Source organism: Uranotaenia lowii, chromosome 1 (assembly GCF_029784155.1).
Source record: "Uranotaenia lowii strain MFRU-FL chromosome 1, ASM2978415v1, whole genome shotgun sequence".
NCBI classification, from domain to species: Eukaryota; Metazoa; Arthropoda; class Insecta; order Diptera; family Culicidae; genus Uranotaenia; species Uranotaenia lowii.
In genome coordinates this window covers 145,445,742-145,468,083 of record NC_073691.1, presented here as the reverse complement: position 1 = coordinate 145,468,083, position 22,342 = coordinate 145,445,742, and the positions used below count along the sequence as shown (strand labels likewise).

Below are 22,342 nucleotides of genomic sequence, written 5' to 3'. Positions count from 1 at the left end.
TGACCAAATACAACGAATGCATTTTGATGGACGACGAAACTTACGTCAAGATGGATTTTGGACAAATACCCGGTAACAAATTTTACCTTGCGAAGCGTAAAGGGAATGTTGCGGGTAGATTCAAGTTTGTTTTCGCAGATAAATTTGCTCGTAAGTTGATGATTTGGCAAGGGATCTGTAGTTGTGGGAAGAAGACTAAGATTTTCGTCACTGAGGACACAATGAATGGAAATGTTTACAAAGAAGAATGCCTCCAGAAGAGGGTTTTGCCATTCATTCGATCCCACAGAGGTTCGCTGAAGTTCTGGCCGGTCCTGGCAAGCTGCCACTACAGCCGGAATGTCGTTAAGTGGTATAAGGAGAACGAGATCGATTTTGTTGAAAAAAGTATCAATTCACCAAACTGTCTGGATTTCCATCCCATCGAGAAATATTGGGCAATAGTTAAGGGCAAACTGAAGAAATGTGACAGAACCATGGAAAAACCCGCTCAAATAGAAAAGTGGTGGAACAAGATGGCGAATGATAGTTACCAGTGATGGGTGGCATCACAAAAAAAGTTCGAAAATTCATCCGGAAAGCTGATGAATGATTTGTATATATTTTTTTCCTTAGAGTGGAATAAAAACCCTACAAAATGACATTTTTACTTTTGTTGTACGTTATTTCTTTGCGGAGAAATGATCTATTTTATCCGACCAGATTCTATGTGAAACAGACTTTACCTGAGAACAAATGGTTAAATCAAGAATCAATGCATTTCTCATGACCATAAAAAACAGTTAAAAATTACTTGTCATTTTTTGTCATTTTTGTCATTTTTATCATTTTTGTCATTTTTGTCATTTTTGTCATTTTTGTCATTTTTGTCATTTTTGTCATTTTTGTCATTTTTGTCATTTTTTTCATTTTTGTAATTTTTGTAATTTTTGTCATTTTGGTCATTTTTGTCATTTTTGTCATTTTTGTCATTTTTGTCATTTTTGTCATTTTTGTCATTTTTGTCATTTTTGTCATTTTTGTCATTTTTGTCATTTTTGTCATTTTTGTCATTTTTGTCATTTTTGTCATTTTTGTCATTTTTGTCATTTTTGTCATTTTTGTCATTTTTGTCATTTTTGTCATTTTTGTCATTTTTGTCATTTTTGTCATTTTTGTCATTTTTGTCATTTTTGTCATTTTTGTCATTTTTGTCATTTTTGTCATTTTTGTCATTTTTGTCATTTTTGTCATAATTGCCATTTTTGTAATTTTTCTTATTTTAGTCATTTTTGCATGAACATCGTACTAATGTCCAATTACACGACGTAGTTAATGTTTTTTTGCGCAAAATAATTTCGCAAAGTTACTTCCGAGTAACGTCATTTTTTCAATGGAAAAAAAACTGCTTGCTAAACAAAAGTGATGATTTCCTGAAAGCATGAATTTTTAACAGGGAACGTTACAAATTCTGTTAAGGAGTGTATTCGAAAAAAATGCAACACTTGGTTTCGTGAATAACTTTTGAATGCATGGATGGAAATTGATGAAATTTTCAGTGAAGCTACCTAGTAATTAAATGTGGATGTCCAAATGAAATTTGGACGCTAACATTATTTAGCTTAAATTTGGAACCATCCTTAGGCTGGCGTCATCAATTTCGCCATCCGCCCCTGCCTGGTCGTAAATCTGACATTGCCTTGGACCTAGTCAGCAATGCAAGATGCAAGCAAGAAGGTGGCCCACCTTTTAAGGGCTGGTGTTTATCGCCAACCCTGATCGGACAAGGGGGTTTGGTTTGAGGATGGATGGATAACTTCTCGGTGCGTCTCGCCGTAAAACTATTTGTGCAATTTGGGCTGAAGCTGCTGGCAAATGTTAAAGATTTTGAAAGACGTTCCGAAATTTGTACAGGCCGTCGTCTTTCGTCGTAAGGTTTTGTTTGCGAATTCGAAAAGTCCATTTGAGGATGCTGGGCTTCTCAATGGTTCAATATCTCTACGAAATAGCTTAGCCTAGTCGGGGGACGATCCAAAGTGTATGGTTTTTCCGGTTGACGGACCGAAAGATGCTGGCGGCAGAGAAATTTGAAGTTTGCGGTTTCTCGGGGAAGTTTTGGCCCTCTTCTTGTTGTCCATTATCATATCTTTGAGAAAGATGGTGGAAGCAACCTTTGCAATTTTGGCTTAAGGAAAATGTATTCACATCTGACCGGGGCCCAAACCTGTAGGGTGGCTTCCGAGATGCTGAAGAAAACGTCCGAAAAGCCAAGGAAACAAAGTTCTATGTGACTTGCTAGAATGTTTATCCTATCATGTGAGCGGGACATACTAAATGCTTTAAATATGCCTTTTGGTGAGCCATGTAAGAAGATATTTTGGACACTGTCTGAGACTTTAAGACGACAGACATACATACATAGATGTTGCTAGCTTCGGCAACGGGCTGTGGGGTTTGGATTGTGTGGCCTAAGTCACATCACACCGCCTGTGTTTAATGTTATGCTGTCCTGGTTTGCTTACGTGGACCAAATTTTGTCCTACAGTTGTGCTTTCCACACCCCCTCCCCTTTCAATGAAAAGTCCTAAAGGGAGACCAGTGGACAGTACACAGTAGGCACCCGCCAATAGAATATTGCTCCCAGAAGCTTAACTGTCAGGCCATGGATTTATGACCGATGAAATCCTTCCTCCTGGTTTTGGTTCTTAGACGCCAAGCAATGTCTGGCAATGGGATAAGTTGCTGTAATAAAGTTGCATTTATTAAATTAATCTGATTACCTATATGGATGAATTTTAGGAATGGAAATCCAAAACATCTTTATAACTAAGATTGGAAAGAAGCAACTCCCTGCATCGTTTTCTTTTTTCAAATTTTCATCAACAAATCGGTTCTGTTTTCTTAAAAAAGAATTAATCCGTTGTTTCAACTTTTCAGGGTATTTAATATTTGCTTCGCATAATGATTAAGAAGAGAAAATGTTGCGTCAACCTAGAAAGATTCCAAACCACCTAATTGCAGAGGTGACTGGATCCAAAGACTTGCAGGAAAAAATAAACTAGTCAACCCGATCCACCGGATGGGGGTGAGTGCACCTTTTTTCCAAATTAAACCAACCGATGAGCGCGAGGGCCGATTTGTAAAAATGCAATATGAAATTACATGAATGCTTTAGATCTGTATAATCTATTTGAAATAAATCAATTCTTAAAGGTAAAATTAAATATTCTAATATATTTTATAGTTCAAGCATACACCCAACTATAGAAATAAAGATGCATGTGTATAAAATGAATCATAAAAATATAGTTGATTCAACTGTGTTTATAGTTGATTGCATAGAACTAACTATAAAAAATCGTTGATTTAACTATATCTATAGTTGATTGCATAAAATCAACTATAAAAATATAGTTGAATGTACTATATCTATAGTTTAACTCACGATGATAATCAAAGAATATAGTTGAATCTAATATATTTATAGGTGAAGGAGAAAAAACAATCATAGAAGTATAGTTTAATGAACTATATTTATAGTTGAATGCATAAACCTCATCAGATAATCTACCATACATACAGCTTAATGTTTGATATTTATAATTGGTTGAGAATTAATCATAAATATAGTTGAATATAAGTGGAATATTGTTTGAAAAACTATACTGATTTCTCTGTGCAGTTGAGCATTTGTCAATGCAGGTGCAGGTCGGTATTCAAATATATGTAGCTCCTGGGTCGCTCCTGAAGATACACAGGAGCTAGATAACACTTCGTTTGAAACCCGTCGGTGCCGAGGTGTCAAAATTAGGTGCTATTATAGCTTTGACGCTCAATCGCTGCTGATGCCGTAAGAAGACATAAGAGATTTTTTGTCTTGTAACAGCTGTAAATATCCATTATAATAATTTATAATTTTCGGCTTCAATTCTTTATGTTTTCCTAATCTTTCAAGTCAGAGACATAGAGCTGTTGTAGCTTTATCGTATCCCTGGTTCAAACAGCCGGTTTAGACTTTTATTCCGACCAAGGCACCGGAGGTTAATTATACCTGTTTCAAATATTCCTGTTTCAGAATTGTTGTGATTTGAACCCAATTTGGCGCAATTTTAAACAGTTTTATAGTTGCTCTTAGAGGCTTTGCACTGGAAATCGGAACTTTATGACTGACTTTTTATTAGCACTTGGGACAGTTTGGATCGCCTTTTGACTGCTTTAGGAGGCATACAATTTGTGAATGACTCTTGACTGACTCTCGATTGATGGCTCTTCGGATGTTTTTTTTGTCTATACTGTCGGATTCGTCGCTCGAAGACATTGTACAAATTTTTTTAACACTCCAAAATCTTGAAAATAACGAATTTTTGAAACACTATTTCACTTGGAAAATAACGACTGTTGTCTCAAAAGATCGTTAATAGACTGACGCTTTTTTCGGTTGATCCTATCCGCGATGCCAGGTAAATGTTTGACGTTTTGTATTTGGGAAAAAAGGTAAACAAAAGGATGAAAATTTTCTATGAATTTGAAACTCATTTTACTACGGCTTTTTACTTCAGAGATCATTTAAAAAGTAAATAGAATCAACATTTAGGTCTTCTTCTAGTGTTTTAAACATTTTTTCAAAAAATATGCAGCAATAAAATGAGTTTCCAAAACTGTTGTTTTTCTTGCGATTGAAGACACACCTAAGTATTTTAAAAGTTTTTTAATAAAAAAGTGATATTTTCACAAAAACATTCATTCAAAAAAAATTGTTGGAGATATTTGTAAGCTAAATTTACGAAAGTTCTGTTTTGGAAAGAATTCTAACAAGGAAAAAATCTGGTTGAAAAAACTGGAATTTTATCCTGTTTTCTGTTAACCAAAGTAACAAATTTGATGGTTTTTACTGGAACCAATGGAGTGTTTGAGTTGTTTTTGTACTGGAAGAAGATTTAAAATGATTTAGATTTTTCATAGATTGATTTAAGAGTGGTATTTAAAAATGCACTTCTGGAATGTCTGCTTTTATGTGAGAGCTGTTTGCACATTTTTCGAAAAAATCGAATGTATTTCTGTCGGCGTGTCTTGCAAGTACCTTTTCATGACAAAATTTTACCCAATAATTATAAAAAAATAACATTAGTAGCTAATTCCCTTTTAATTATATTTGCCTGTTCCTAAAAGCTTCCCAAATTCTCTTTGTAGCGCTACTGTTTGGTTAATTTCTCGGATCTTCCTTTCATATTTTCACTGTCTCTCACTCTTTCTCTCAATCTCCAATACTGTGCACGCTTAATGGAAAATAGCTTTGAGGTTTAATTTTTAATGCACACTGAGAATAATAGATTCTCTTATATTTATTTATTTTAAAGTTATGATTTATTAGTCTAATTAACGAGTTCATCTGTACCCAATCAACACGTGTAGTTTGAATGAACACTGAGAAAACAATAGAATATTTATTCCACTCGTTTTAATTTATGTTTTATTAGTTCTATTACCAAGTTCATCTGTACCCAACATATACCATAACAAATTTTAAATTGATTGAATATTGACTTTTTTCGATTGTCTTCTAAATGACTTTTGACGGACTATCCAACGACTTTGGTCGTATTTGTATGAGAATCAACATCTTGCGTCCAACTTTTGACTGACTGTTTGACTGTTTGACTCTTCTTGACTATCTTTATAGGAATGAAAAGGGCCAACTTTTTCCAGTTTTTTAATAAGCTTTTTTTGCGCCAAATAAGAAAACTGGAAAAGGGTATTTTTAATACCTAGACCTAGAAGAGAAGGCCAACGACCTGTTTCCCTCTCCGACCATTACCTCTGATGGTCCTCGAATATTCCTGAGCAAAACAAACTGAATTTCATGACCTGTATATCAAAAAAGGGGGCAGCACTCTCTTTAAAGAGTATCGAGAAATACCTATCATCTGCGGTCCCTTTGAACGCACCCGAAACTGGTCCTAAGAAAATTATTGTCAAGTAGGTCTCACCGGTATGTTTGGTTGCATAATGTTGTTTACATTTGCCATTTGTCCGTGCACACACACATACCCACCGTTACCTTGGGTCGCGACGATTTGTTTTGTTTTGTCTAACCAAGTGCGTTGCTTCTAGTCGAAAGAGGCTTTGAAAAATTGACACAGTAATGCGAAACCTGGCGGCTTTTACTTTAGCTAAGCGAAGCCGAGAGGGTTTGCGAATTCGAAGCACCCAAAACCGAAGTTTTTTAACTGTCAGTTGGTAGGTACAGTTCTTTGTCTGGCAGACGACACCGCTTGGAAGCAATTTAATAGATTTTGCGTCCTTCGGCGGACCCCCCTCTAGAGATGCACTGCGATGGCCTGTGCCCGGGACCGAAAAGAGCAAAGGGGCTGTCGTATGCATATAAATTTCAATAAAAAATACATCCGAAGGTTTGGCGGGTCCCGTGCCTGTGCTAAACTCGCCGGTGGAAGTCGAAGGTGATCGAACTTTGAGAAGAAGAAGAAAACTAATACACCGTGGTTAGTTTTGTTGGGTCATCGTGGTCGGTTGTGAAATTACAATTTTTAAAAACAGGGACGGATCAGATAAACATGGTTCAGAGTTATAACTATGATTGTGCCTCCCAGGAACGGATTTCTCTTCTAACTGGACAGATAAAGCTAATAAGAAATGGAGGGTTCCAGTGTTAGGTGTGTGAACAATTTCAGTTGTCGATCAATAAATAGTTAGGAGTAGATCTTTTTCAGTGTTTCTAGTAATTTTGACAGTTTTTCTTCACTCTCAAATAAGTTTACTTTTATTTGATTTAAAAGCCCACACAAATACCTTTAGGAAAAAAACATAAATTTAACGATAATTTTAACTTAATTTCAATTTTATTTAAAACGTTGATTGATTTCACAATTTCTCCCTTTTTTGATAACGTGCTGCTATTGAGCATACCCGTTTCTAAAAATCGAGATTTTTTTTTCATTGAATGTTCCTCTCTGTCTGGGAAGTGGTTAGAATAAAAATATGCGTCTCAATTACCGACAGAAAAAAATCGTTGAAGCTCAAACAGATACAAGATACATGGTTTAGTATTAATGTTTCCCCCTAGCCTTTCGATTTTGCCCGGGCGTGTTTTTTTTTTCGCCCCCCTCAAACGTCATCTTCAAGTATGCCCTAGCCCGGAGCAACAGTTCTAAACCGCAAGCCTTGAGGTATTGGACAGTGCTGCCATCTCACTTTCTCATCCATATTTAGCTACGCAGCAGCCATCATATCTATGAACATTATTACACACGTGCGTTTGAGCTGCTTGTATTTCACGGTTCACAGAGCCACTCATACCCGACAAAATACTGACTCACTCACTTACTCGGTAGATGCCTACCCTGAAATCCTTTGATTTCATCTGGGTCGTCCTTCTGATGCGGAAGGGTGCGCTTAATGGTTGGCTGATTGGCGCGTTTTTTTCTGTTACTTGTGCTCCTCGTTTTATTTATGATGAGCGTTCGATTGATGAGCTGGCTTCATACTTAAGTTTACTCAGCCGTTAGTTTTCTGAGCAGAGGAAAAAAAATAATTCAAGGTGTTTTCGAAAACAAAAAAAAAGTTAATGTTGTGTCTATGAAATTGTTGAATCGTTTTATATAGTAGCTTCAAATTGTAGCTTTATTTTATTGCGCCGTATAGAACCGCAAAAATGTTATTTTATACGAAAATATCAAATAAAGTTTCGACAAATTGATTTTGCACAGTCTTCTTCCAATGTCTTGTTACATAACTGGTTTCACAGTTATACAATAAGACATTATCATATTCATAATAGAATTTAGATATCAGGGAATCATAAATGAGAAGGGTTCAAATTCGGCCACATTTTTTTTCTCCGTGTACCTATCGAAACTTTTTCAAACCTGTTTATCCTTATCCTTTCGTTGACAATTTTACTTTACTAAAACGCAGTCGGATTTACTATGCACAGCCAAATTCAGCACATGGTAAAATAAATACGCATAAGGAATCTTAAACAACATAACATATTTGACTCAAAAATATGGTAGCGTGTTGTTTATTTAAAGCAACCGAAAAATATAGTAGTTTTACTATGCTTTTCTTTTGAGTGTAAGGGAAAGTCGGGTAAGATGGACACTTTCAATGTTTTTAAAAATACGATGTTTTGCACAAATCTGATAATGGGAATATATTTGCCTAGGAGTATCAACACTTTCAGGACCCTTTGTTGATTTACATCGGATTGATCGGATACTGAACCGATCATCGTCAAAGTTGGTATCAGAGGATGGTATCTTTTGGGGTCGGAGATGGTTTCTATGATAGTTACGACCACCTCCGATTCAAGGGGGGGAGGGCTCCCATACAAAGTTTACATTAAATATGACACAATTTATCAGTAATTTTCATCGAATTTCCCACAAAAACGTATTTTGACATAATTACATGATTTATTATGGTGGTGGACAGGTTTTGATAATTTTGGACTAATAATTGAATTTACAAATATTTTTGTAGAAAAGGGGGGGGGGGGGGTTCTTACAAGTTCATTAAAAATTTGTAAGAACACTAAGCATTTTCAAAATATTTTGATTAAATTTTGCATATAATAAAATTCTTGACGTCATGAGATCATTCAAGGATTTCTTTACGTTTACCGTTTTTGTAAAGAGGGCTCCTATACTAAATTTTCAAAAATATTATCAAATTCGAACGATTTTCGAACAACTTTTTGCAAAACTTGATAAATATAAGCGTTTTAACATCTCATCATGGTTTATTGATTTGGCAAACAGGTTTTGATCTAATTATTTGAAATGTTGTATTCATAGACTCTATCCATTTGAATAATGAAGGCACTCAGGGGGGTTATGTCTGTTTGTCTGTCTGTTCCCTATAGACTTGAAAATTAATAAACCAATCAACGTGAAATTTGGTTCGTAAGAGTTTATGGGGTTGGAGATGGTTTCTAAAATTATTTCAAACCGTTCCAACTTAAAGGAGGCGGGGGGGTGTTAGAGCTCCCATACAAAATTAAAAAAAATATGAATCAATTCGAACAAGTTTTGGAAACTACTGATCCAATTAACGTGAAATTATTTTTCGTAGTCGTTTTCAAGACCGAGAATGGTTTCTTTAATCATTCTTAACCCCTCCGAATCCAAAGAAGGGAAGCTCTCATACTAAATTATAAAAAAATTGACACCATTCGAACTATTTTCGGAAACTATTGAACAGATAAACGTAAAATTTTGTGTGAAGCCGTTTTCACGACCGGGAATGGATTCTATTGCATTTTCAAACCCCTCCCAATCCGGAAAAGGGGAGGGGGGGTTTCTCATCCATTATCAAGAAATTGACAAAATTTTGAAAATTTTCGAAATATTTTATGAACGTAAGCGTTTTGTCGATCATTATTGAAATTTGCGTTGATTTAAACACTCTACACCCTTTTCAATTTTGAAAAAAAGTTAACTGTAAAGTGAGTTCCGCTTTTGAATTTTTATTCCAGTTTAAATCTAAGGTTTGGAATTCATATTGAAACTTTTCCAACTGATTTTGTCTAAATTTCTTACTTTTTATTCTGATGTACTTTTGTTTTTAAATTATCCTCCTCTTACTGAAAAAATACTCTGAATTCAATGTATCATTTTCTAAATGACCATTCTCAAATTATTTTTATCATAAAAACGCTCTCATAGTTGAATAACGAATTTCATTCTCGAAACATGAATATTTCTATATTTTCAATCTTATCTTATTTTAGATTCATGATTCTGTGTCTTGAGCATTTAATTTCCATTTCGAATTATTGTTTTCGAAGGTGACTTTTGTCACATTTAGAAGATGTTTTCACTAAAGCTTATTAATTATTTATAACATTATTTTTATAATATGATTAAATTATTATTTATTTTAAGTTTAAATCCGCATAACGTTTAAAATTTCAGAGTTGCCATGACTTTTTGGCGACGCACGCGTTTTTCTTTTTTTCCATCGGCAATTTTGGTGAAATTTTGATTGAACTAAGAATTCCAGAAAAACTAATGTGAAATGTTCGAATAAGTGACCGGTGAAAGTTGCCGAAGTGGTTCCTGGTTTTTTTTTAAGAGTACTAGGGGAGAGTCATGAGCGAGTCATGAGATATTTCCGATGCTGTGGGGAGGGAGTTTTTTTTATCCTGGCTGGATTTATATGCGGAAGATTGGGCAGTAAAATCAATTTTGGTTCCCAATGCAGAAAATTCCACCAAGTGTTAGGAAGTTCAAAATATAAATATATGTGGACAGATGCAGTGAAACCACTGATCACACTGACATGACACTTAGAACAAAAATTCAACGATTTTCTGTCTAATTTTTTTTGTCAGATTTTGTAGATTCGCAATACCGACGGCAGGTGGCGAACCTGAAAAATGTAACAAAAAATACCCTATAGGAAAAATGTACCTGTTTAGCCCGATTTTATCGTAGAAATTGCCACACGCTCTTTTTTTTAAACTCAAAATTAAGTAGTTTTGGTTCAAAACAGCAGTTCAGTGGCCGCCCTCAACTTTGAGTTTGACTGGGCAATAACAAAACTAAGTTCTTATAGGCATACTCAATACTAAGTTCGGCAGCCGAACTCGAATTTAACCTTTTTTTTCGAGGGTAGCTTATTTTCAGGGAATTAAAGGATGATTAAAATTTGTTGTACCCGGATGTTGCTGTTCCGGTACATTGCATTGCCATCACAGAGCGGTGGAAAGTTTTGACACTGCCGGTCAAAGAAAACTTCCGGATGTTACTTCCCACGGGAAGTAAACAACATCCGGAAGTTTCCGGACATTCCAAGCCACTCACCATATGATGGCAATGACGGACAGAATTTTACGCTGACACGGTGAACATGCATTTCATTATGAAGTTCCTTCATAGTCTTCCGGGAATTGTTCCGGAACGACAAAATTTTGCGACGTGTTCGTTGGTTGCTGTTCCGGTTCGGACTGAACTCGCTAAGTGTTTTCAGTCCAACAAAGAGAGTTCAATTTTTAGGTCATAAGGTCGAACTCAGCTTTGATCCCTCGCCGAAGGAAAAAAAGGGATCAATTTTGAGTTCGCAGTTCGAACTCCGTTTTGATCCATCGCAAGGAGGAAAAAGGGTACCTTACTTTAAGTTCATAGAATCGAACTATGTTTTGAACCTCGGTCATACTTAATTTTGAGTTAAAAAAAAAGAGCGTGCACTTTTTTTTAAAGTTGGGTGGCATTTCCTAACCGGGATAGCATTTCTTCAAATCGATCGATGCGCACTCTGGAATCGATATTGCGTACTGTTGGAAAAATTATCCAGAATACGAAATCGAGTGTCCAGTCAGTGTGGTCAGTGTTGAAAGTATAATGCCGGCCAAAAGTTTTTGATCACCCCTTCTGTAACATGAAAACACTCTTATATAAAAAAAAAGTCAAATTTGAGCAATAAATTGGCTTGCTCTTCAAATTATTCAATAGCTACCGAAGTTATCGATCAAAAATTTGGGATCACCCTGCAGTATGGTGTATCACCCAAAAGTTTGAGATCGGTCTTCAAAAGCTTGTAATTTTATTTCATCTGTATCTCTGTTATCAAAAAGCGTATCGCTAATCTGTTAAGTTTATTTGTTTGATATTTAGTTAAATTGATTCTAGCCATGTTTCATGAAAACTTCAACTAAAGATTGATTATTATCCGATTATTTTTACCCTAATGGCTAACCTAAAAATACCTGGGATTTTTTTATCATAATTCTGCAATCTTACGGGTTATTGAGGATCTGTTGAGCAGAATATATACTTTTTGAAAAATACATGAGAAGAAAAGATATGCAATGTTTCATAAGATGGCTGATTCATGTTTTGAAGGGGTGATTCCAATTTTTAAGCCAGAAGTGTAGGTAGGGAAAAAGTTCATATAACGCCCTATGTGGCTAATACGCGCCAACCTTTTTTGAAGAATCTGAAACATTTTTAGCCTGCAAAATATTACCAATTTGTTTTAAATGCCATGATTGGTCATGGCAAGTATGATTTTTTCCTTAAAATGTCCCTGTGTCGTGATAATTTCACAATTTAGGTTTTTCTTCATTTCGATCTTAATTTTAAAACACTTTCAATAAGGTGTCACCAAGCAGAGAAAGAATAAGACAATATTTTGTGATACATCGATAGAAGAGAATCTAAACTATGATTTTATGCTATAAAATCATACTGAATTCGCTAGGGTATGCTTTTTATGGGTATGTTCTATCACGGCCCATGCACTCGTTATAACGCGCCAATCGTAGTAGGCTGAAAATAGCATTAATTTTTCAAAAAGGCCAATTTTTATTGAAAATGAACATAAAGTCTAAAACCATATTTTAAGCGCTAATTCAGCCCAAATAGTCTATTTTACATTTTTTTAAAATTTTGATTAGTCCATATTGATTTTCTTTTCTAGTCAAAGTGTCTGTAAGTATTGGTGTGTTTTCGGTCTTTGGCTGCTCTCGGGAGTGTTCGGCTGCTAGGCGCGTATTGAATACACAGTGGCGCGTATTTGCAACACAGTTTTGTTCTGAGGCGTTGAATATAGTTTTTAAAAATCAAGTTTTTGAAGCAACTAAAGCAACTTGAGTAATAAAAAATCATAGGCATTTGTAGAAAACACTTTTCTTCAACGATTACTCCCATTTTTAACACAATTTGTACGTGGAATACAAAGAAAATCAGCGATTCGCTTAGGTGGCGCATAATAGGACATGTTCCCCTATAGTCGAGACTTCATGCGTACCGCACCACTAAGTTGCTTTCACCGGGGCAGATTTGCTGGTTTGAAAGCTTTCTAGATGGAAATCATAATCATGGTTAAAATCCTGAAAAATCGCCATACGGAGAGACGACTCGTTGCGCTTCTACAACGTCTTGTCGTGATGGCTGCCAGCACCAGGTTCCTTATCTCCGTGAGAGCCGCCTTTGGACTCGTGCTCTTGGCTGGGCGAGCAGCACAAGCCGCGCAAGCAATTTCGGTAACACACATCCGCAACTCTGAAATGTTTAAACACAACTTGCCAATTAATGGAAGAGATGTCCGTTAAAGAGGCTATTTTCATGACGCGAGATCCGTTCGCGAATTTCAATTTGTACCCCTATAGTGTTGCCGTAGGACGTAATTCTACGTCAAAAATGGTTGAATTTTTGTTCTAAGTGCCATGTCAGCGTGATCAGTGACTTCAAGGTCGGGTAAAATGGACGTACCAGTTTCTCCAGGTATTCCAAATTTTTCATCGGTCTGATCCTCCAAATACCTCCAAAAGACCTTAACAAGAGCAATTGTCGACCGAAAAGCACTCTGCATCTCAAACGGGCCATAAGAACTGTTAAAGTCTGCTTCATTTAATATTGGAACAAATTCTTTTGCTCATTGTGGCGCTCCTAGTGGACGGATTTGGAAACTTTTTCCACCCACGTGTCGGGAAATTCATTACCTTTCACCATGTATTTATGTCATAACACCAAACGATAGCATTTTGTAAACAACCTCCATGGAAGCCGAACGGAGAGATCAAATTGTGCACAGTTTTCTTACGAGTACGAGTACGAGAATTTCTTTAATTTTTTTAATTTTTTTTTCATGAAAGAGTAAAGAAAATGCTACATTTGTATGAAAAACAAATTATGAATTCGTTAATAAATGACTGAACTACACGCAATTGTTTGTGTTCCAATATTAAATGAAGCAGACTTTACATCCGTCGAAATTGGTCAGCGCTTGGTCGTACAGCTTTCGAGCACGGATTCTGGCCACATTGTTCTGCTTCAGCGTCCGATTTGGCTGTTTGCTGGCTCGGAATGACCTTATTCCTTCACGGAGACGAATTCGTCGCACCGTACTGTGAGCGGCCTGGAACTTTTTGGCCAAATCGCGGTCTGAAAGATTGGGATTCCTCTCGACGGCCTTGATGACTTTTCCACGCAGTTTCCGGTCGACAGTTCCACTCCGACGCTTCGAATGCGGCTTCCGAGCCGTCGTCAATGTTTCCTTGTACTGCTTGATAACACGCCATACGGTATTTCTGGGCATTTTAAGCTGTTTAGCTAGCTTCGATGCCGACAACAATGGATTTTCAAGAAAACTGTGCACAATTTGATCTCTCCGTTCGGCTTCCATGGCGGTTGTTTACAAAATGCTATCGTTTGGTGTTATGACATAAATACATGGTGAAAGGTAATAAATTTCCCGACACGTGGGTGAAAAAAGTTTCCAAACCCGTCCACTAGGAGCGCCACAATGAGCAAAAGAATTTGTTCCAATATTAAATGAAGCAGACTTTAAAACTGGATCCCCGGTGAAGACAGTGCCTATGTCTGGTAAGACAGAGAACGTTAAATCCGCAGTTCGTGGCATAGAGGATAGCTTTCAAGTCTTCTAAATAAGCCAACGGTCATGAAATCGGAGCCGGGTCACGCCATACATATAACACTTTCTGAGAGTTGGTGGTTTTAGCATTTATGAGATGCTACTGATAATATCTCCGAAAGATGTACGCTTAGAGTTAAGTAAACGGAATCTCTTCGAGGAAATATCAAGTTTTATTGAGTTCTTGTGTGTGTTTGTGATCGTTCGAAAAAACATCAAATCCCAAATCCCGGGGATACCCGAATATGGGCCCAAGCTGTGACGATCGTGGTCGAGGCTTCAGAAAGCTGGACTTGGCGACTATGTAAAAAGGATCTACCCGACTTGTCACGGCTAGATAATACTTGGGCTGAATCTTAGCTCAGCTATAGAACAGTGAGAATTGCAAGGCTATTATCTTAAATCGAATGATGACGATCCGAATTGAAACCTTTTAAGTTTCATTGAAAAGATCGATCAGTTGGCGTGTTGCTACATTACTTGAGCGTACAAGGGGGGAGAGGAGGGGGGTTTGGTTGAACGGCTTGTATCTTACAAATGCCAAAATTATCAATCTTCATTGTACTTCGTATGCTACGTTAGTCGATGATAGACATTAATAAGATCTTTTTTCCAGTTTTCTGAAAAAAAAAAATATCACAACAAGATAGATTTTGGCTTGTAGTATCTACTTGTTCAAGATACTCTGGACTACCTATTTCGCCTCCGGGAATAATGGCCAACTATCGCACCGAAGCTGGCAGCTTGAGAGCACTTTTGTTTCGAACAATTCTGAATTTTCAAGTGGCCTGCAAACTATCTCGTCATCAGGGTCCCAAGACCAAAATCCGCGAAAAACATCGTCTTTCCAGCCAGCACACATGGTCAAACGAGACACACACACACACACACACACACACACACACACACACACACACACACACACACACACACACACACACACACACGTATACATATACGAAAGCGAGCAAGAAAGAAAAGTGCATATCCCATCCATCAATGACAGCGCTAAGAACGGCACTCCTTTGTGCCCGCGGAGGCAACGCGTGGGAAAGAACCTTCGGAATTTCCGGAAAACCCCTGAATGGAACCAGGAATTAGGACAAGTGTCGTGGAAAAAGAATCCTTCAAAAAATCACTCCCACGCCCTCTCTACCCCTTACGTAACCGCCCACAGACGTACTCGAGCCGGGCCGGAATTACAAAATTCATGGCCGTCGTCTGCCGAAGTCACTATTCAAGCGTCAGCAAACGCTTATTCCCCACACATGGGTATGTGGGGTGGTCGCAGAAAGACTGGGGTTGAGGCTAGACTACGGGGAGGTAGCTCCAGAAGTGGATGATGGAGTGGCACTCACACTGGTAAGGACGCTGTATGGTCTCCGAAGAAAGCCGTAGAGCCTGCACGACGACACGGTAGGCCCGCGCGCCCTGCAGAATGACAGAAGTGGCACTTATTTTCTGGCAGGCGAAAAATTTTTGCACCCAAGTTTCCTCACCTTCTTTGCTCCATTCGTGCCCAAATGCGCGCCGGTCGTTCCACAGATTGGCTACCGGTGTGTACCGGCACAATACAAATAGCTATGTAAACATACCAACAAGGCATCCATCGCCCATCGTTCTAGGGCAAGGGTCGGTAACCCATTTTAGGCAATAATCAAGCAAATGCTTCAAGAAAAATGAAAAAAAGAACACTCAGGACACGACTCATATACCAAAAATGTAGAAAAAATGGTTCAAGAAAGCTGACTCCGGAGGTACACAGCAATGATTTGTATTGAGCCTTAAAGTGTCAAAATCTTGTAATTCAGCTAGACTCTCCAGTGGGCTCATGATTTCATTAAATGGCTGTTGGAATCTTAGAACAGCAGGTTGCCGACCCCTGCTCTCCGGTGTTATGGGCTGTTGGTTGGAGAGTGGCACTCTCGGATGGCTCAACCCGAAACCTGGTGTTCCCCTTCCAGAGGTATAGAGTTCATGATTACCACCGTAAGTTCTTGGGGAGCTTAAAAAAATGTGCGCTATTTCTTCATCTCCAGTATTGCTTTTTTGGTTATTTCATCCGGCTAAGGGTAAACGACAGTTTTTTTTCTGGACATCTCTTTTGGGAAACTTTTTCCGTTTTAGATACGAAATTATGTAAGTTTGTGATCCTAATTTTGCGAAGAGAAATATTTAAGAAAATTGAACAGCCAACTGATTTCCAAATTTCGTCCCAAAAGCTGTCGGCTACCCTTGAACGGTCGAACAAGTCCTTGAGAGCAATACAAATGGGAGGAAATAGACAAACTTCGGTAGCCCATGCTGGATACGAAGAGAGAGCGGACGTTGCCCAAAGAAGGCGGGCCTCACAAAAAAATTGAAAAGAAACTCGTCAAGCCGTCGTCGGATGATGATGGCCGGCACCTTCCTCCCAAAGAACGAAACGAAACGAGTTTTGTAGGTTCTTTTCTTTGGAGCACACCTATATGGCTGTGAAGGTAGGTATACAGAAACCTACAACGATGGAAGCAAAAAATCTTCAGTCAAAGCCAAGAAAAGAGAACGTGAAAATTAATGAAAAATCACGTTTTTGCTGAGTCGACTTCTTGTGTTTTTTTTGCTGTCCTGAGGAACCCGCTCAGCCAGACGGAACCCAGGCGAACATATTTTCGAGTGCGGTAGGTTCGGGACGGGCTGTGTCATCATGCATGCGGCTGTGAAAAGCTTTCTGGCGCTGTTGGGGCCGAAGTTTGTGCAGCTGCCGGAGGAAGGAAACAGTCGATTTTGACAGACAGCGCTTTATCTTCTCTTCTCCGATTGTATGCTGGTCGAGTTTACCTTGGGAGCTGCAGGCGGCCCGGTGGAATGTGTGTGCTTGTTTTGTTCAATTTTTGCCAGACTTTTTTTTAATAAAATTTGAAGTCTATGTAACTATATACATAGAATTCCGATTTGACAGTTCAGATTATTTCTCTCAAGCGTTCGCCAGCCAACCAGAGAGGAAGTTTTTGACCAGTGGATTTTCACGATAGCTGATGGCATCAGTTTTTTTTTCAAACCTATTCTATCGGTTTGGTACTAACTCTTACAGTGTTAGTAGCCAAACGACTCAAATGTGTTTAACTTGAATGTATCATAAATCCTATAATCGTTCTTTTTTTTTATAAATAAACCGAAACCCCTATTTATAGGCATATAGGGAACCCACGTTGGAATTGCTCTAACTTTTTAACCGTTAGGTAGATTTTAATGAAAATTTGAGTGGATTTAGTTCATAGTGCATTGTTTACATCCTGCAACAGCTCGTGCGCGATAAAATCTTGCGCATTCATCACGAGAACAAGGATCTCTCGCATCGTTTCATCGCTAAAACGTTGGGAATCACGAATTCCACGGTGTCACGAGTGATTAAGCGGATCGAGGAACAATTGACCACCGATCGGAAGCCCAGAAGTGAAGGGAAAAGTATTCCGTACAACACCAAAAATCACAATCGCGTAGTTGGGGCCTTCAACCGAAACCCGAACGCCTCCGTTCGGGATGTAGCTAAGAAGCTGCACCCAAGCCGAAGTTTTGTCCAAAATGCCAAAACTAAGACTGGGCTTCGAGCGTTCAAGGTACAAAAAGTCAGTAATCGCGACGAGAAACAGAACAAGTCCGCCAAAATCCGTGACAGGAAGTTGTACCTCAACATGCTGACGAACATATCGACGACGAAACATATGTGAAGGCCGACTTTAAACAGATCCCCGGCAACCTGTTTTTCACGGCCAAGGATAAGTTCAGCGCTCCGGAGCTTGTCCGCACTTAGATAATGCCCGAATTCCTGGTTTGGCAAGCCATCTGCACGTGCGGGAAGCGGAGTGCACCTCTCGTGACCCAGGACACGATGAACGGACAGGTGTACATAAAAGAAAGAGAGCGGCTGCTTCCTCACCTGAAGGCCCACAACGTCCCAACAAACTTTTGGCCTCATGCCACTACTCCAAGGACGTGTTGAAGTGGTATGCGGACAATAAGGTCAATTTCATGCCAAAAATGCTCAACCCTCCCAACACCCCAGAGCTCCGCCCAGTACGCCGCCCAGAGTACTGGGCGATTATGAAGCAGCACCTTCTTAAACGACCTAAGGTAGTGAAGACAGTCGAGGAACTAGAGAAAGTATGGGTTTACATGCTTAAAACAGTTGATTTACAGGTTGTGCAGAATCTTATGGCCGGTGTTAAGACCAAGGTGCGGGCATTTACGTATGGACTGTAAATAAAATACGAGTAAAATAGTAAAATGAAGTTAAATAGTTATTTTTCAATCCCTGAAAATTTGATGGCAATCGGATGAAAACTCGAATTTTGCGAATCAATTTTGTGTGTGGCAATTTCATCGTGGGCACCCTTTATGTGTCTAGAATTATGTGCCTACTTTGTTTTCGGTGCACGCTTTTCGGTTTTCAGAACGGCCTTCACGCAAGAGGAACGGCGTTTAAAATTCTGCGCGCGTGACAAGAATTTCTTCTTATGACGCATAATCAGTAAGTCCCAAATGGTAGGGTAAGTCAGACTACAGTGGCGACACCTGCCATGGTGAAGTCAAGAAGCGTTTTTAGAGACAACTTAGACGAAGAAACTCTAAATTTGCGGAAGATCCTTACGTATCGGATCCAAGTCTCCGCCGTATCCTGAAAGATGACCTTCAGACCAAGCCTAACAAGATCCAAAGGGTTCAAGATCTTCCGGTGAGACAAAAACATAAATGGGTTAAAAGAACGAAGGCGCTGCTAACGAGAATATCGTGTTTTATAACGATAATCTTTTCACTGAACAGCATACAGCTCATAAAAGCGGAACGACAGATTTTGGTTTCTAGAAAAATTAAGAACCAAGCCGACGAACTGATAGCCGCCAGAAAGCGACAGAAACTTACATCGTTGAAGTCCTGTGACGAAATCACTCGTAATGGCCGAACTTCGCTGGTGATGATCAGTCGAATACCCTGATGAATTGAAGATTGAGCGATTTACGTTTTGGGAACTAGTTCTACGGCGTCTCGTCAAGCCGTGCTGAATACTGAATACGTCCTCATTTCGGTTCCAGCAGGTTCTTTTTTCAACAAGCCTCACGAACGGCTCACAAAGCAACGAATGGACTTTGTTGTCCGTAGTAATTTGAAAGCCGAATAAGTTTTCTCTATAAAACATGATGGTTTAGAAATTCTGAAGCACCATCTCGCGGAAGGCTGATGTAAATTTCCACAAAAGGCTCTGTATAAACATGAAAATGTAACACAGCCGTGCGAGAGCTCACACCGCTTGACGCCATATGATGTGATCATGGAAAATCCGGCTCGAAGGACCAAAATGTACGAAGTACATATGTTTGAATTAAAAACTCCAGGAAACCCCTTTCTGAGTTCACTCTTAGTTAAGAAAGCTATAGTATCTTCGGCAGCTAGCAGTAGCCTAATTAAGGACACATTTTCTGCCGATGGTATAACGTACCGACAACTTACAAACTTTTAATTACTCAGCCACCTAGCAATTGGTTGTTGCAATCGAAGAGCCATTATTATTGTTGAAAGCAAGAATGTTAAAGGGAGCGCCCGGCCAACAGGACGATCGCTAAAGGATACACATTTTATTGTTTGAGAGAGGATTGGAAAAAAAACCCTGGCACACGGAGCCAACAAAAGCTCCAGTACTCAAATTACTAATTAAAAATTTATACATCGATAACAAGACCTGCCGCCGCGTGTCTACTCTTGCGAGCCGCCCCCACTCTTCTCTGGGAGGGAAAATGGTGAAGTTCCGGTTTTCTGTGTGTAGGCCACTTTCCAACCCCTAGTTCTAGTTAATATGGCTCATCAACGACGGACGGTAGAAATGAATAACGAGTCGCGAAACGTAGCAATAAAATGAGTAGGGGTGGCAGGGTCGCCATGTGCAGGGTATAATACCCTTCTTGCGATGGCTACCGTTTGTTTGCGAGAGTGAAACGAGATGGAAGAAAATGGACAACTCGGCGGCGAGGTGGTTTATTATCATCTTGGTGGAATTGGGGGTCGAGGGTGAAGATGGACATCCCATTCCAATTCCCGGATGGGCCGAAAACAAAAGAAGACTTCTAGCTAGTTTCCTCAGGAAACAGCCCGCTGAAAGGATGGCTAGAGTTCGTTGCGTATTCTGGGCGAAGCAGTTCCAAGGAAAATCAGAATCAATCAATCGATATGCTTTCCTTCGGAGCTAGACTGCCATAAAATCAAGAGCGGTTCCAATACCTGGGATAGTACGTTTTTTTCCACCAAGCGAAAGCTCTAGTTTCTCTAGCTTCTCCAGGTCCTTTTGTGTCCGGCGGAAAACAAAAAAAAAACCATAGAAACAATCGAGGTAGTTCTTTTCATTATCTCATTCCCCTCTACCGAACTGCGACGCTGACAACGAGATTGTGCAATCAATTTCAAACTATCCAGACTATCGAATTTCGCTTCCTTCACTCCCCCGTCACCCGGAATCGTTTTCCCTGACCACCATCTGGCCCAAGGTTTGTTGGTGAAAAAAATTCAATTATCAACACCGAGCTCCGAGGAACGTTTACGTGGGTCCGCCTTCTTCCGGTGAAGGTTCTTATCTTCGGCCGGCAATCACTGTCATCGTCATTTTCGTCGTCGCCGGATCGATTACGGGATCCCCGGGCTCTCAAAATCCGGCACCCGCTTGGTCTTAATTGCACCTCGACGATGGCGCTCAACTTCAATTCGAAGGTAATTAAACATGGACGAATCGAATCGTACGGATCGTTATCTAGCCGAAACGAACGAACGAAAATACAACAACCAACAACCATACCGAGTACCGCACCTAATAGACGATGGCCTCCATCCATCATCCAGGAAATAAAGAAGAAAACAAAAAAAAATCCATCACTTACTTGTAGATGTGCTTCGGGTCCATCATGCTCATCAGCGGATTCAGACCGGATGTGCCGGGTTTGGCACTGAGGTCCAGCGGTCCATCTCCGCCGGTTCCACCCGACTTGCCGCCGCCACGTTCCGGCTTCTCACCGTCACCAGAAGCTTCGTTGGCCCCGCCGGAAGGGGACAGCTGTTGTTGCAGCTGCTGGTACCAGAGTGCTGTGAACACGGGAGCAAATCGAAGGAAGATTGTTGATAATTCCAGTTTCCATTGGAAAAACTTGAATCTGTTAAAGTTACACCAAGGCCCAAGGCCGAAAAAACAGGGAACACCAGAGCTTACTTTTTGTATCTCATTAACTACTTAACAGATTTTTACAAACTTTACATCAATAAATTCTAATTATTTCTGACTTTTTTTTAGCGCTCCAGGAACGAAATGTCAGTTCAGATGAGCTGCGATTAGTGTTTGGAGTTCTCATAGAAGTGAAGAATACGAAGTGAAATGTGACAAGTCACGTCACCTGATTAGCAGAACAAAGTACGGATAAAAAGCCAAAAGAAATTTTTACTGCTCAATCTAAAATTGAATTTGAAATCTGAATCTGAAATCTGAATCTGAAATCTGAAATCTGAATCTGAAATCTGAATCTGAAATCTGAATCTGAAATCTGAATCTGAAATCTGAATCTGAAATCTGAATCTGAATCTGAAATCTGAATCTGAAATCTGAATCTGAAATCTGAATCTGAAATCTGAATCTGAAATCTGAATCTGAAATCTGAATCTAAAATCTGAATCTGAAATCTGAATCTGAAATCTGAATCTGAAATCTGAATCTGAAATCTGAATCTGAAATCTGAATCTGAAATCTGAATCTGAAATCTGAATCTGAAATCTGAATCTGAAATCTGAATCTGAAATCTGAATCTGAAATCTGAATCTGAAATCTGAATCTGAAATCTGAATCTGAAATCTGAATCTGAAATCTGAATCTGAAATCTGAATCTGAGATCGAATCTCGGATCTGGGTTCCTCGATCGAATGCTATTATATAGAATATGTGAAAAAGGACGTAAACTTA

At 39.0% G+C, this 22,342-nt stretch overlaps 1 protein-coding gene across 3 annotated transcripts in view; it reads right to left on the bottom strand.

Annotated features, from left to right (window-relative positions):
* LOC129740396 (mushroom body large-type Kenyon cell-specific protein 1) overlaps positions 1-22,342 on the bottom strand; it is a 532,001-nt gene that overhangs the window by 50,677 nt on the left and 458,982 nt on the right. For all 3 annotated transcript variants that reach the window (XM_055732054.1, XM_055732053.1, XM_055732055.1), the window contains one exon: positions 21,276-21,477. In XM_055732054.1, coding sequence (XP_055588029.1) covers positions 21,276-21,477 — 202 coding nt within the window. The remainder of the gene's footprint in view (positions 1-21,275; positions 21,478-22,342) is intronic.